The sequence below is a fragment of the Bombus flavifrons genome, chromosome 4 (genome assembly GCF_040668555.2).
Source record: "Bombus flavifrons isolate JBK064 chromosome 4, iyBomFlav1_principal, whole genome shotgun sequence".
Taxonomy (NCBI): domain Eukaryota; kingdom Metazoa; phylum Arthropoda; class Insecta; order Hymenoptera; family Apidae; genus Bombus; species Bombus flavifrons.
The window spans coordinates 940,491-956,335 of NC_138445.1; the positions used below are offsets into that span (position 1 = coordinate 940,491).

The 15,845-nt window shown below is 33.5% G+C and overlaps 2 protein-coding genes and 2 long non-coding RNA genes across 13 annotated transcripts in view; 2 read left to right on the forward strand and 2 right to left on the reverse strand.

Annotated features, from left to right (window-relative positions):
- The window catches only part of twin (CCR4-NOT transcription complex subunit 6-like twin), a 196,169-nt gene that overhangs the window by 3,568 nt on the left and 176,756 nt on the right, over positions 1 to 15,845 (reverse strand). For all 8 annotated transcript variants that reach the window (XM_069111721.1, XM_069111722.1, XM_069111720.1 and 5 more), the window contains 3 exons: positions 13,540 to 13,852; positions 5,592 to 5,743; positions 189 to 419 (listed from right to left, as the gene is read on the reverse strand). In XM_069111721.1, the coding sequence (XP_068967822.1) occupies positions 189 to 419; positions 5,592 to 5,743; positions 13,540 to 13,838 (682 nt within the window). In that variant the 5' untranslated portion in view covers positions 13,839 to 13,852. The remainder of the gene's footprint in view (positions 1 to 188; positions 420 to 5,591; positions 5,744 to 13,539; positions 13,853 to 15,845) is intronic.
- Yip1d1 (Yip1 domain-containing 1) lies at positions 1,000 to 2,775 on the reverse strand. Its single transcript, XM_069111734.1, has 2 exons — positions 2,478 to 2,775; positions 1,000 to 2,363 (listed from the first exon to the last, which is right to left on the reverse strand). The coding sequence occupies exons 1-2, from the start codon at positions 2,671 to 2,673 to the stop codon at positions 1,804 to 1,806; spliced, it is 756 nt and encodes a 251-aa protein (XP_068967835.1). The 5' UTR covers positions 2,674 to 2,775; the 3' UTR covers positions 1,000 to 1,803.
- Positions 1,871 to 5,122, forward strand: LOC138179195 (uncharacterized). Its single transcript, XR_011172948.1, has 4 exons — positions 1,871 to 2,009; positions 2,086 to 2,219; positions 2,301 to 2,469; positions 5,108 to 5,122. It is a non-coding gene; the product is annotated as an uncharacterized LOC138179195 (long non-coding RNA).
- On the forward strand, positions 11,411 to 13,546 carry LOC138179196 (uncharacterized). 3 transcript variants are annotated; one of them, XR_011172950.1, is made up of 5 exons: positions 11,411 to 11,563; positions 11,655 to 11,693; positions 11,917 to 11,961; positions 12,185 to 12,225; positions 12,317 to 13,537. It is a non-coding gene; the product is annotated as an uncharacterized LOC138179196 (long non-coding RNA). The 3 variants fall into 3 exon arrangements; XR_011172949.1 differs by having other exon boundaries at positions 11,655 to 11,961; positions 12,317 to 13,546; XR_011172951.1 differs by lacking the exon at positions 11,655 to 11,693 and having other exon boundaries at positions 11,785 to 11,961; positions 12,317 to 13,546.

The window sequence follows — 15,845 nt, forward strand, 5'->3', positions numbered from 1 at the left end:
AACGTTGTTTCAAAAAACACGTGAAAAGAACAATCTTTCACCTTTTTTCGACGTGTTCAAATACTGCCTCTCCAAGAAGTGCAAGAAACCGACGTTTTCGGACAATTTAGAGCATTTTAGAAAATAAAGTATCGTGTAAAATTGTATGTAAAGTTAACGTATAAGATATAAATGATAGTATAGTTTACCAGAGTCAGGTAGAGAATTGAAGTCACCGCAAAGTAACAGCTGAACATTGGAAGAATCAGGCTTGTGACCAGGTCTGAAAGACTGGCCAGCTTGGTCCAAAATGGAACGTAATTCATTACTGAGCATCATTGTCTGTATTAATTTAACATCGCAAAATTCTGGATCCCAATGAATGTGGGCTGTGCAAACTAAAATCGGTTGTTGAACTTGTGCTGGATCAGATGGAATTCCTGAAAAAATACCAAATAGTATTGCTTTACTTTTAGTGAACATAATTTAATGTCTCGCCGAATATTCGTAAATTTTATTCAAATGGTTTGATTAAGAAACAGCTGATGAATTATGGATATTAAAATCATATATTAAATAGTAAATAGCAAATATTTGTAAAGTATAATAATAATTAATTCCATAGATTTTAATACGTATACGTAGAACAGTTGTGGACATTAATTAGTCTGGAGCAATGTAAAGCGAATAAATCAATTAATTGAACTAAATAATATATTAAATTTATAATGTCGTGTACTTATTAGGACAGGTTCGAATTTTATGATGATTGTCGAATAAATTAATCTTGGGATACCAAAAAGGGAATATTACTACTGAGCGAAAAAATATTAACGCAAAGTTGCGGTTATTAATCAATCTAATAAATCTTATCCCATCTAATGAAATTCATAATTATGCAAGAGGTGAATAGTAAGAGGAAAATAACAAGAGAAATATTTATAACACAAAAGAATGATAATGACTTTTCAAAGAAATAATAAACTTGAATTTATTGTTGAGATAGTCTTTTCGTAATCGTTTTTCATTAAATACGATATTTATTTCATTACATTAGTATTTTGTGAGAAGTAACTATCTATCTTGAAATGCAACTGAGTTTATATCACTATGTTCTAACTACAAGTTTAGGGTAACTGCTAATTAATTCTATTAACGCAATTCTTCTTTCTTCTTGTATATGAAAATATCATCTAGATCGAGCAATTATTAATAATTAATGCAGAAGGAAGACATTAAAATTATATACACATGTATGATGTAGAAATTTGATGAGTTACAATAAAATATTAAACCATAATAACTATGTATAAGTTATATACATAAGTTTTATTTTTATGCACATCTCATTCTTTGCAAATATATGATATTTGATCCATCTGATTCAAATTTATTTACTTGTGTGATTTTATAAATTACACTAAAGTGGTAGAAATGATAGAATAATCTATACATGATTTAATATCACACTGATATGAAAGATGAGAACAATAGTTGGTTATTGTACAATTTATTTAAGACTTATAAAATAATCGAATAACTTATGGTAATATATTTAGAAAATGTATTGTACATATATGTAAATTACATTATTACAATATATAAAATGTCACATTGATACATTTTCAAGATGAGATGCTTTAAATAACAATACATGTTCCACAATGTATTGATCTTTATTTGTAATTGATAATATTGTATAAATGTGATTGTATATTTATGTGATTCAGCACACAAATATATCATTATGTTATATATTGCATTAAATATTTAATCATAATGAGTAGGTTTATATAAGAAGGTAGCAAAAGAATACAAATTTTGCTAAAATATTATCATCAATGTAAAAACACCATAAAGGAGACCACAAGGATATGCAATAAGAAGCCGTTGATTTTCCTCTCCTGACATAGTTGTAAGGAGCCTAGATGCAGATAAAGTTGACCAAGCAACTGCAAACATGGCAAGAAATAAGCCGATCGGGCCTCTCAAAGTTGTAAAAACACTTAAACCAGCAAGGACTACTACAGGTAATAAGCAATAACCTAATACAGATGCCACGGAAGACAATGTAATATTACTAGAGTTGCTCATTAACGATTGCAGGATATACATCAAAATGCACGATGTTACAGCTAAACCATAAACATAACCGAAATGTGCTTTTGAACCAGCTAATAAGAGAAACGCGGCGAGCATTAAACAAAATGCTACTGGTCCAGCTAAATCTGAATCCTGAAGTAAATAATTCGCATCGTCTATTTGTGTTTTTCTATGAAATGGATTTAACACAGCTAATGTTTTTTGTAATATTCTATCAGGATCGATGCCCAATTCTTCTAACAGAGGTGGTTCTTCTTCTTCGTCTACAAATCCAGCTGATCCTAAAATATTTGTATCAAACGTAATAAACAGTTATTTAAAGCGATATAAAATATTGATATCTCTAAGATTATCTTAATTGAAATCTGTTTTAAAACTATTTTTACGGTACGTACCACTAGCAAATGTACTTTGAACAGGATCGAGAACAGGATAACCTTTTTGCGCGTATGAATAATCACCAGCTTGTTGATCATTATATGTTTGAAATTCGAATTGTTGGTTAGGTTGATCAAAGCCAGAGGAATCAAAGTTATAATGGCTTTGAGGAGATTGTCCCCAATAATTTTCTTGTCCAGTATAACCAGACATTTGTGTCTAATATTTTTTATAGCGTATAAATTTATTTCTTTTTAATTCGAACTTGCACTAAATTTGTAACTGCAACTGACACATCCACAAAAGTTGATAGGTTACAAAGTAACAGTCTACTAGTTCTTGCGTGTGCTACATGATGGCGCAGTTTGAAGTAATACATATCACAGTCGATAAGCGGGTAAAAACACAGACGATAAAAATTAAAAAATCATCGGTATCTATAACGTATATCGATTCATCAATCGATATTAAGCTATTTGAGAGCTATTTGAAAATCAAAATTACCGACTTGACAATTTTTGTCACTTGTTACTTATTCGAGTTAGTAGAAAGAACGTACAAAAATTTCGAAAGCTTTTTAGAAATTTGTTAAAAGTAACTGCATTTCCTACATAAGTTAGAAATATACTTTTATTTTACCAAATTACTAATTCGGTATTCTCTTCAATTATATGTAGCGTCTAGAATCTAGAAGTATTTATACAGTAGTTGTATAAATATTTATACTTATACATATTAATTACTACATATATCATTTACTAAACAATTGAAATTAATACGTATATTTAACATAGTTTCATTGATATCTATTTCCACTACCTGCACACCTATTTTCCTCTCTGACTGTAATTTTTCATACATGGCTCAAAAAAATTTCCATGAATTGGATGAAAAAGGGGGATTCAGATCTAATTTTATTGACTTTCGGATATCTTGTAAAGGAGACAATCCTAAGTAACCTGCTTTTTGTTCAAGGCTTGGGACGATCATGGTTCAAAAGTTATGAGAAAAAGAAAATTGTACTTGTTACGTTACGTTCACTCCGATATAAGTAGGTTAGGTCTAACCCACTCTAGTTTTCTTATTTAAGACCGAAACCAGCAGCGAGATGGGGTTCCGCAGGCCGAATTCAAGGAATCTGCCTCTCGGCATCAACCTAACTTAGCCGAACCTAGCCATACCTTAACACGACATATTAGGATCGCAATCCCATTCAAATGCATATGCAATTTCATTTTTAGCCACTTACATTCGAGTAAATGCAATACGACCTGTACAATTTTCTTTTCCTCGTAACTTTTGAACCGCGATCGTCCCACGCCTCGGATAAGCTGCATGTTATTCAGGGCTTTCCCCTCTACGATATATTGAGAAATTCAACAAAATTAAAGTTGCGGATAAGAGATGCCCTTCTTCCACATTTTTACACCACTCTATACCGATGGGCAGGGGAGCGTAGGTGTGCTGTCCCTAGCTACTAGCTGGACACGTAACACGCGCAAGTAGTTATATTTTGAGATAGCCTCTACTCGTGAGTTAATACGCTCGTAAAAAAAGTGGATCGTATGACACGTAAGGGGACGTTTGCTAGATGGCTACCCGAGATAGGATTGACATTCTGGCATCTCTACGTCATGAATTATAAGGCTGCTCGCGTATATGTAGTCTACGAACTTGTGCCACTTCATCTTCTTCAGGTGATACGAAGCGCGCTCCTCGATTTATGTTAGCATGACTATGACTCGCAATTAATTAAGAAATTGCTCCGATATCGAATACTGTCTACCAGTATGTTTTGTTGACTGCTTTTGCGATTCGAACACCTCTGTATCATGATCAGATGCCATTCGGTTTTTAATATGCATGTTCGATTCGCTCGACCTTGTAATGGTCTGCTTGTTACGATCTTGTAATTATATCGATGGCAGCCACAGGTTTACAAGTTCCTTCGTACGAAGCTAATATGTTTAATTACGTGGGAAATATACATGATTATACAGGGTGATTGGTAACTGGTGGTACAAGCGGGAAGGGGGTGAAAATTTAGAATAAAAATTTAAAAATTTAAAAATTTTAAAAATTAAAAAAATAACGTCAATCGAGACAACGATCTACAGTGAGATCCGTTATAACAAGACGTGATAAAGTGCACGCGCACCGACCGAAAATTCAAAGTCGATTTTCTCGAAAACAAAGCCTCAAACGAAAAATTTTTATTCTATATTTTCGACTTCTTTTTTCGCGTAGAATCACCCCCTTTCCGCTTGTACCACCAGTTACCAACCACCCTGTATTTCTCGTTCGTAGTAATATTTAGTTTAGAGCTGAGACCTGTAAATTAAATAATAGTTTTGCTTCTAAAGCAAAATTTGTCCCACCACGGGCATAATGCAAATACTAAAAAAAAAAAAATCTTCTGAATAATAGAAATAATAGAGTTTCTTTGCAACTAAGGGATACATGTTTGCATGAGAACACGTGAAGGTTTCGAATAGTGGAAATATTTGAAAGACAATGTTTTGGTGAATGTTTGGTGCTGTAGCAGGAATTTTCAAAATTACTTTGAAATTTTGAAAGCGTTCATTAGTGAAACTTCCTTGACAAAGAAAAATCGCTGATACTAAATGGATATGATTTTATGATCCAGGAGCAAGTGTGGTGAAAGTGGCAAACCGTGTGTCAAAATATACGTATACAGGGTGTTCAAAAGAAGATCGATAGAAATTTAAAGAGTAGTTCTACGAAGTCGAAATAAGATAAACACGAAGAGCAAAAATATTATGTTTGGGTTACAACCATTGGAACATTCTGTTTGTTGCAAGGAGTAATATATTGCATGTACATAATAACACATACACAGTTGACACGTATTTCACTCACCTCTTTTATTCTGACTAATTAAAATTAGCTATTTTTTTCTATTTATATTAATATTAGCTACTGTAATATTAGCTTTTCAGCAATATGTACTGAAATTAAATTACAGTTTCATGATAAATTTTATATATTTGCAATAATTTGGAGGTATCCAAATATTATACTTATGGACGATAATGTATGCGGTAATCATAATAATATTTGATCCGTGTATTCATTATCAGCAGTATATTTAGGCTCGTAAGATCACTCACCATTATCCCAAGCAGCCTCCTTGGTCCTAAGCAGGGCAGCCAATCCAATATTATCCTTTGGCATTACACGATTTAGCATGTTGTCAGAACCTTCTGCATTTGCCATTGCCAATTGGTTAAATTCGACTAAATGCTCTTTTATTAACGTAAATCTGTCGGAAAACAAGGAACAAATGGATTAGAACGACACGAAATTGTGTTTCACTGTTAATTTCGTAATAATAACCTTTTTTGAATTATAACAGCAATTGAGATATATCATTCTTTAACTTGATATATAGTGAAAGTCAGCAATAAGTTATACGTTCCCTAAAAATGAGTAAAAAAATAATATTGACACACCTACAGACTCGTTCATGTTTCTTACAATTAATTTATGTTTTATGATCTTTTCACATTTTTTCAATAGATCTCGTCCCTTCAAGATGTACCTATACTCATTTTTGAATATTACTGTATATGGTACACGATATCGAATAATGTAATACAATGAATGGAAAAAGAAATTCATCGATTATCACGAATTAACGCTAACTTTATCGTATAATTGTATAATAACGTGAATGTATTACTTTAATTAAATTTAGTTAAGTCATATCGTTTTATCATATTTCAAGTTGTACGAACCTGCCTACAGAATTAGCGAATTCGATCGCTATAAAATTAGTATGCTTCTGTTATGTGATACAACGGCGTGATCGAAGAAATCATTTTTCTTGTTAATCTGTTTGCATAAAAATTCCACGAGTGATTAGCGAAACTTAATTTCGTTGAGTGAAAAAGAAACTTTGCAACTTGGATACGATAGCCAGAGGATTTTCTTTGGCAAACTTATAAGAAGGCGTATCACGTACACCATGTAGAATACAGATTTCTCTCGCTGTTATGTGCAGCACGTATAGTTGGCCAGTATATTCTTCACTGAAACTCCATTACAAGCCATCATCCCTCTTACGATCTTACAAGAACCTCTAAACAACATGGAAGCAACGTTACCCATAGATATCGAGTAGGCGTCACGTAGAGCACATCAGCGTTTTTGCAAAAGCTGATGCTTAATGAACGAAAACAGATTCGGAATTGTTCATTTAGTTAATTTTAAATGGCACAGCTAAACGGAGACCGACGAATTTAAAATAAGTAGAATGGAGACCGATCGATTACATACAGTAGCGAATGAAAGGAAATTTAAATCATTTTTTTTTTATTATTTAATTTGTATTTTACAATTTGTCCAGCTGGACATTTGGTAAATTTTTCTAGTTTAGTTGCTAAATAACATGTGGATGGCTACCCCCAGCGGGATACCATCTTCGAGTTTGACTATTTTATTTCTTCAGTCAGGTTTGTGGGGTGTTTTCTCGAACAAAATTTTTTTTCTATTTAATTTGTACTTTACAATTTGTCCAGCTGGACATTTGGTAAATTATTCTAACTTAATTGCTAAATAACATGTGGATGGTTACCCCCAGCGGGATACATCTTCGAGTTTGACTATTTTATTTCTTCAGTCAGGTCTGTGGGGTGTTTTCTCGACCAAAAGTCTTCTATTTAATTTGTGCTTTACAATTTGTCCAGCTGGACATTTGGTAAATTATTCTAACTTAATTGCTAAATAACATATGGATGGCTACCCTCAGCGGGACACCATCTTCGAGTTTGACTATTTTATTTCTTCAGTGAAGTTAGTGGGGTGTTTTCTAGAACAAAGTCTTCTTTTCTATTTAATTTGTACTTTACAATTTGTCCAGCTGGACATTTGGTAAATTTTCATTACTCAATTGCTAAATAACATGTGGATGGCTACCCCCAGCGGGATACCATCTTCGAGTTTGACTAATTTATTTCTTCAGTCGGATCTGTAGTGTGTTTTCTCGAACAAAGGTCTTTTTTTCTATTTAATTTGTACTTTACAATTTGTCCAGCTGGACATTTGGTAAATTTTCATTACTCAATTGCTAAATAACATGTGGATGGCTACCCCCAGCGGGATACCATCTTCGAGTTTGACTATTTTATTTCTTCAGTCGGATCTGTAGTGTGTTTTCTCGAACAAAGGTCTTTTTTTCTATTTAATTTGTACTTTACAATTTGTCCAGCTGGATATCTGGTAAATTTTCCTAATTCTATTGCTAAATAACATGTGGATGGCTACCCCCAGCGGGATACCATCTTCGAGTTTGACTATTTTATTTCTTCAGTCAGGTTTGTGGGCTGTTTTCTCGAACAAAATTTTTTTTCTATTTAATTTGTACTTTACAATTTGTCCAGCTGGATATCTGGTAAATTTTTCTAACTTAGTTGCTAAATAACATGTTTATGGCTACACCCAGCGGAATACCATCTTCGAGTTTTTTTTTATTGTTATTTTATTAATTTAAATCATGGACGTCATTTTCAACAATTTTTGAGTTAATGAAATTCCTGTAGAGCAAGTACTTTCTTCTATTCTATGTTTTCGTTATTCAGGTCGTCTAAAATTATTAACTATTATTAGGGATGTTTGGTAATGTGAATAAAGACAGTCTACGGCGAAATCCATTGAAATGAGACTCGTTCGAGCGCACGTTTGCCTCAAGATCTCCATCTTGATTTCTTCAAAAACAAAATCTTAAGAGAACAAATTTTCTTCTTTCTTTTCAAGTTGTTTTTTCAAGTAGAATCACCTGCTGGTCGCTTGTACCAGTTATTAAATAACCTGTATATATTACATAGCAAAATATGCCTTTTAATACGCGCAACTTAAACTTGTAGTCTATCAGTTTCACAGAAAGCTAGTAAATATCTATATATTTTGGTGAAATTTAAATTGGTCCGGATACTCGTGAAGATATTCTGCCAACAAGCTAGGTAGGTTAAAGAATTTCCTTTTAATTGATTTGCTTGTTTTCTATATTTGTTCGAACAATAAAAAAAACACATTGATCTAACAAACTGTTTTACAATTGTACATGATCTGTTGTTCTAGATTATTGTGAATCGACGAGGGCGTTGTTTCTTCCTTTTCCATGATTTTTTCCCAAATGGATGAAAAACGAACGAATCTTCAAAGGATCTTTTGGCTTAGTCTATACGCAGTTTTACGAAGTTTTGACGTTTAAATTGACCACAGATTGTATATGAATCGACGAAGGTACACGTATCGATTGCTGTAACGTAGCACGGAAGACGTATTAAAAGTTGCTGGAAATAGCGCAGAATAGTTTGTGGCATCAGGAAGAAAGTAGGAACTCGTTAAATAACGGTGGTCTTTCGTCCTTGCAGAGATTAGATTGTTAGTCTTACATTGGCATCGCATTTATTATACGGCTGGGATTTTGCGGCCGAGCGGCGAATTAAGTGTATAAAGTGGCTGACAGATGCAACGGTTGCACCGGCCTTTAAAGAAACTGCGCGCTCTCTTACAGTCCATGCTGAATGTAGTACCTTTCGTAGCACGTTAGCCGTTAACAGAGCCCATTTGTGCAGCAGACCATTTCTGTCTCGTATCTTGTTATCCCCTGAGATGCGAGCGCAGATATCTAATATTTCCACCACTCTGCCCGTAGCTTTCAGTCTTCGGTTACAAAACTTAGAATGAGTTTCACAGGGTTAATACCGACCCACGATACACTAATACTACTAAGCTGTACCGCGGCTTCTATGAATTCCCAGTGAAGATATAATTAACGAGGCTGGCTACCCTATAGTCGTTCCAGATTTCATGTCGCCTGGGACTCATCGACTCTTCGCTTTTTCTATCTGTCCAAGGACCATGCATCGGCGAAGCAGCTCGTTAATCGATCTCATTTAACGTTGTGATTCTCAACCAGTATGCAGCAGGAATTTTTCAAACATGCGGTACCTGATTATATCAGTCACTGACTATTTTTCCTCTTAGGCTTTAGACTGTCGAATAAAAGCAACGATAGCTTGTGTGAACAGCCAGTTTTCCAATATAATGCACGCTATGGGAATAATTTGCGCTAGAAGCAGAGTCAGCGAGATTCTATGGCTCCAAATAAGTCGAGAAACAAGAACAACATTTTTTCGCTCGCAGCTTCGTTTTTTTTTTTATTATCTAATTTGTACTTTACAATTTGTCCAATTGTACAATTTGTGTAATTTGTTTGAAAAATGTTTGTGTACGTAATATCACAAATGAAATTCAATGCAAATTGTCAATATTATTGAGAGTATTTTGAAAATTACACAGCATGTTTGATTATGTTTTAGATGAACAACGACCTTGAAATTTATGTTTAAAAAATGTTTGTGTACGTAATATGACAAATGAAATTCAATGCAAATCGACACTATCACTGAGAGTATTTTGAAAAGTACACAGCATGTTTGATTATGTTTTAGATGAACAACGACCTTGAAATTTATGTTTAAAAAATGTTTGTGTACGTAATATCACAAATGAAATTCAATGTAAAGCAACAGTATCATTGAGAGTATTTTGAAAAGTACACAGCATGTTTGATTATGTTTTAGATGAACAACGACCTTGAAATTTATGTTTAAAAAATGTTTGTGTACGTAATATCACAAATGAAATTCAGTGCAAAGCAACAGTATCATTGAGAGTATTTTGAAAAGTACACAGCATGTTTGATTGTTTTAGATGAACAACGACCTTGAAATTTATGTTTGAAAAATATGTGCGTACGCAATATCACAAACGAAATTTAATGCAAATTGTCAATATTATTGAGAGTATTTTGAAAATTGCACAGCATGTTTGATTATGTTTTAGATGAACAACAAGCTTGAAATTTATGTTTGAAGAATGTTTGCGTATTGTAGTATCGTGGACAAAAGGCCTACGAGATATTGGGTGAATCATAAACAGTGTCGCGAGAGAAGTGTAACATCAACCATATCTCAATCCACATCAGAGACCAGGCAGCACACCGAGGGCAAGATGGCACCCAGATGTCTACACATCTTTGCTGCGTACCCACAATATTCTTAAGGACTTACCATAAATCTTGGCATTTTCGTGGTTAAAGTCCTTCAGACCAAACAAGTATCTTTTATTTCGAGTGTTCTTTACATTTCTGTCTACTACGGGAAGATACGGGAATGTTAGTTTTCCTCACGTTCGGTATCTTCCGTTAGCAACTTTTTCTCAAGGGCGATTAGCACCCTTCCTCACCCACCAACCTAGAAAATTAGCCAATTGACAGCGAAGTGTATTTCCCTGACTCTCCTAATGAAAACTTGTCCTTAACAAATCAGCTCTTTTCGTGTCCTTAGACCCACCCATAACTAGCTTTCCTCCGCCACAATATCGTCACTAAACTTTACTGATTTTCCAACTTTCGAACAGTCAACGTCTCTTTATCTGGTTTCTACCCTTAGATCAGTCGCCTACTTAATTTATATAAAGTTGTTAGAGTAAAAGTGTCATTAACACGTGTCAATTCAGTGTACACTCAATTGTGACTATTAAGTGCATAATAAAGTGTAATAAAAAAAAAGTTAATAGCTGTGTTACGGCTCAACCTTCTTGCTTTTTTATAATCTGAGTTGTGACTTGTGAGTTTACGTGACAAATGTGTCGTCGGTCCTCTAATTGAATAGTTTCGCAGAAAAGTCCTACGTGACCCTGGCCACGAGCGGTTGCAAAACACGTGCGTGGTGGGGCTAAGACAAAGGGATGCTAAGGGAGAAAGACGAATTAACAGTCAGTGTCAGTAGAGAAGCCAGAGAGTGTGAATCGAGAAATAAGTGAGTGCAAGTTGTGTTGTCGAGAGGGTGTGGTCCGCGTGAGAGAGAGAGAGAGAGAGAGAGAGAGAGAGAGAGAGAGAGAGAGAGAGAGCATTGGATCCGTGGTGACGAGAGTTGCAAATTAACTATTGAGTTGTCTAAATTATAGTACGTTATTGTATTTAGTTCACGTTAAACAACCATCGTTTCCTGTTTAATCAACATCTGTACAATCCATTCATTGTAAATAAATCGTAATAGTTTACGATTCTACAGTACGTAATATCACAAATGAAATTCAATGCAAATCGACAGTATTATTGAGAGTATTCTGAAAATTACATAGCATGTTTGATTATGTTTTAGATGGACAACGACCTTGTAATTTGTTTGAAGAATGTTTTTGTATGTAACATCATAAATGAAATACAATGTAAATCGACAATATTATTGAGAGTATTTTGAAAATTACATAACATGTTTAATTACGTTTTAGATGGGCAACGACCTTGTAATTTATGTTTGAAACATATTTACGTCTGTAATATCACAACTGAAATTCAATGCAAAGCGACAGTATCATTGAGAGTATCCTGAAAATTACATAGCATGTTTGATTATGTTTTAGATGAACAACGACCTCGAAATTTATGTTTAAAAAATGTTTGTGTACGTAATATCACAAATGAAATTCAATGCAAATTGTCAATATTATTGAGAGTATTTTAAAAATTACATAGCATGTTTGATTATGTTTTAGATGAACAACGACCTTGAAATTTATGTTTAAAAAATGTTTGTGTACGTAATATGACAAATGAAATTCAATGCAAATCGACACTATCACTGAAAGTATTTTGAAAATTACATAGCATGTTTGATTATGTTTTCGATAGACAACGACCTCGAAATTTATGTTTGAAAAATGTTTGCGTACGTAATATCACAAATGAAATTCAATGCAAATCGACAATATTATTAAGACTACTCTGAAAATTAAATAGCGTGTTTGATTATGTTTTACATAGGCAACGACCTCGAAATTTATGTTGGACAATTTTTTTCAAATGTAATACAGCAAATGAGATTCAGAGCGGAACAACAGTATTATTAAGAGTGGAAATTATATATAGTATGTTCGTATAGTTAGCATTATTTAGCACACTTAAGAAGTACTATGCGCGAGTGAAATAGATCTAATGGCTACTGGTAATAAATTACATTCCTAGCATGTAGCTGTGCAGGTGAGAGAACTGCTGCATTTTGACAAATAACGAGAAGGAAATGCCAGGTAAGAAATTTCTGTTGTGGTAGGTGTGTACGCCAGTTGTACAGTTAACAGTTGCTATGAAGTTAATTGTATTTTGCGTATTATGCAACGAACGTGCCGATCCATCATTGTCTCATGTTTTGCTAATTAGATAACTGTAAAGATGGTGAAATATGTTCGAATTTACGCGTATCACGGAGCGTTCGTTTTGTATATCTATGCAAAACTGTATGTGCAGCTAAGCACAACCTATAAATTACCACTGTGAATAGTTGAAAAGTACTAGAACTAGAGTTTGCAATCATTTAAGGTCTTCATGTGTCAAGAAATGTTGGCAAGAAAATAATTGTTTTAGTTTTTACGTGGTCCTAGTTACGTGCATTGTGTTACATTTGCATAAAATCTTGTATTCTGTTTATATACAATATTCTTCGGAATTTCAATATTTATGACCAAATAAAGATAGATTTCAAAAATTTGCCATTCAATTATACAAAGATTAATACGAATTCCAATTTATATTATTATACAGATATTATTCGAATCAATAAGAATTTATCTCTTTATAGTAGCAATCAGAATTTATAATCCTAAGCTACGCTTCACAAACCATGGACAATTTTTCTTTCCTAATTTTTTCCCCTCTAGAACTAATAGTTTTCTGAAAAATCAATTTTTAAGGAGATTAGAAATTTCAACTTTGGAGATGTTCTACTTAGCAACTCGATAGATGCAACGGTAAAAGCACGAAACATCTGCGAGATGGAAATTTTGCAATTTTGTTGAAAATTTATTTCTTCGAAAACTGTGGGTTCCGGGAAAATCAGCTTGCAGATTCGCGTTTAGCTCACGAAGAATCACCTACCGAGTGTTGCAAAATCGAAAGAAATTACAAACTCGTCGAACAGTGTAATTTTTTGTAGATTTACTCGTTAGTTTTCTACATAAAAATGGATGGATCTTAAATAGTGTCGTACTTACTTCGCTGTTCTATAAAATATAGCACAGCCATCTACGTATTTACGATCATTCTCCGCCATCGTCTTCGCTCGAGATTTTGGAGAAAATATGCCATCGTAGCCATCGTGTTTAAGTTCTGGCAGGAAGAAATTGTAGAATTGGTCCGTTTCGACCTCTTGCAGGCTAATTATGTCCGCGGCATAATGTCGTATCTCATCCAGGATCCCCTTTTTCCGATATTCCCAATCGAGCGCCCAACTCGGACAATAACCGTACATTTGTCGAGTCGCATACTTGTCGCATAATACATTGTAACACATCACTGTGAATATACCTGGAACAAAGACAGAACCACTTACAATTCGGCAATTTTACGAAATTAAAGTCAAAACATCTTTTAGAATAATCGCTCTCGCGAACGGATACTTTAATTTTTTTTATTATGAAGAATAAGAAGAAGAAGAATAAAGATAAGAAAGATTGATAATACATAAATTGGAATATAAACGTAAATTTAATTGGAAGGGAAAGAATATCTCTGTAAGGTAGAAATTTGATCAAAATTTGACTACGTTTGCCAAAATTTTCTCTATTTCTTAACGTTCAAATTATTTTCTAAAATTATTTTGTTTCGAAGTTTCAGCAAGAAAGAAACGTATTTCCGTTTGTGCAAGAGATAAAAATAACAAAATTAGTGCCAGTCGAACTGACGATGATAAAAATGAAGTTGTGTGTATGTTCGTGTGTTGAGTACGTGTATGAATCTATGTGACGTATGTAAATGTTTATATATGTGTACGATATATATAGTGGATGGCAATAATCTTCTTTGCAATGGCCTGTGAGCTTGAAATACGAATAAACACTATCACTGTATTTTAAAATATTCATCGAACTATTTAACGTGATAAATTAAAAGTTCTACTGCTTATACATAGACTGCGAATGTACATGCAACTTTGTGTTTCTATAAACGTAATTACAGAAATGAAATCTAAATAGAAATTTGCCTCGTCTGCTAAATATTACACGTTAGTGCTCTATTTTAAATATCGTACAAATATCGTTAAATTTCCAAAAAAACCTATGAACATCCGCGATCTACTTACATAGAATAAATAATTCATCGAATATAATCAACAAAATGATAAGACGCGAAGGTGAATGGAAAAGGAATAATTATTTTACATATTGTTCGTAGACGTGTGATTTACATAAAAATTCTCGTCAAAGGTTAACGAGAGTTTAATAGTTATTTCGAATTCATCGACGTTATCATGTCAAATGCACATTGTTTGAACACGATGTGCCGTGAGATAAGCGTCGTTAATGGCTGTCGTGTCCCGGTTTTCCTTCAGATTTCCTTATCCAAATCCAAGTTGGAAGATAGAGACAGTGTAAGTACGTATAGAGACCCGAGCTTATCTTAACGCGCATAGACGATAACGACTGAGAAAATGAGACAAAAGGGAATTCTTCTATAGCTATTTTCCAAAAGGTGCTTTCTTCAGTACCATGTTCAGGACGTCCTAGATGATTCACTTAAGATACGTAAAGAGCAAACGTGTTCGAAGCACATACACATTCGTTCATAATTATTAGCACATCTACTGAGTTTCATAGGAAACGTGATAATTAGTAGGCGGAGAGTTTTTATGCAAATTTATGTTTTCGAGAATATAATTAAAGAAGTATAGACCAGGCAAACGATTTTCTTATCTATTAAGTTGTCTGAAAAGTTTCTTTCGTTTTATAAGGAAATAATAGACGCACAATGTTTTTTATTTTATATTAGTTTATTGAATTATGCACGAACGTAATAATAGAGATATAACGAAATGGGTCATACCTAATTCAATAAAATGATATAAAACAGAAATTGTTGTTCATCACAATTTTGTTTTTATTATATAATTTATGCTTTACAATTTGTCCAACTGGACATTTGGTAAATTTTCATTACTCAATTGCTAAATAACATGTAGAGAGCTATCACCAGCGGGATACCATCTTCCAGTTTGACTATTTTATTTCTGTAGTGAAGTTAGTGGAGTGTTTTCTAGAACAAAAGTCTTTTTTTTTTATTTAATTGTTACTTTACAATTTGTCAAGCTGGACATTTGGTAAATTTTCCTTACTCAATTGCTAAATAACATGTGAATGGCTATCCCCAGCGGGATACCATCTTCAAGTTTGACTATTTTATTTCTTTAGTGAAGTTAGTGGAGTGTTTTCTAGAACGAAAGTCTTTTTTTTATTTAATTGTTACTTTACAATTTGTTCAGTTGGACATTTGGTAAATTTTCCTTACTCAATTGCTAAATAAC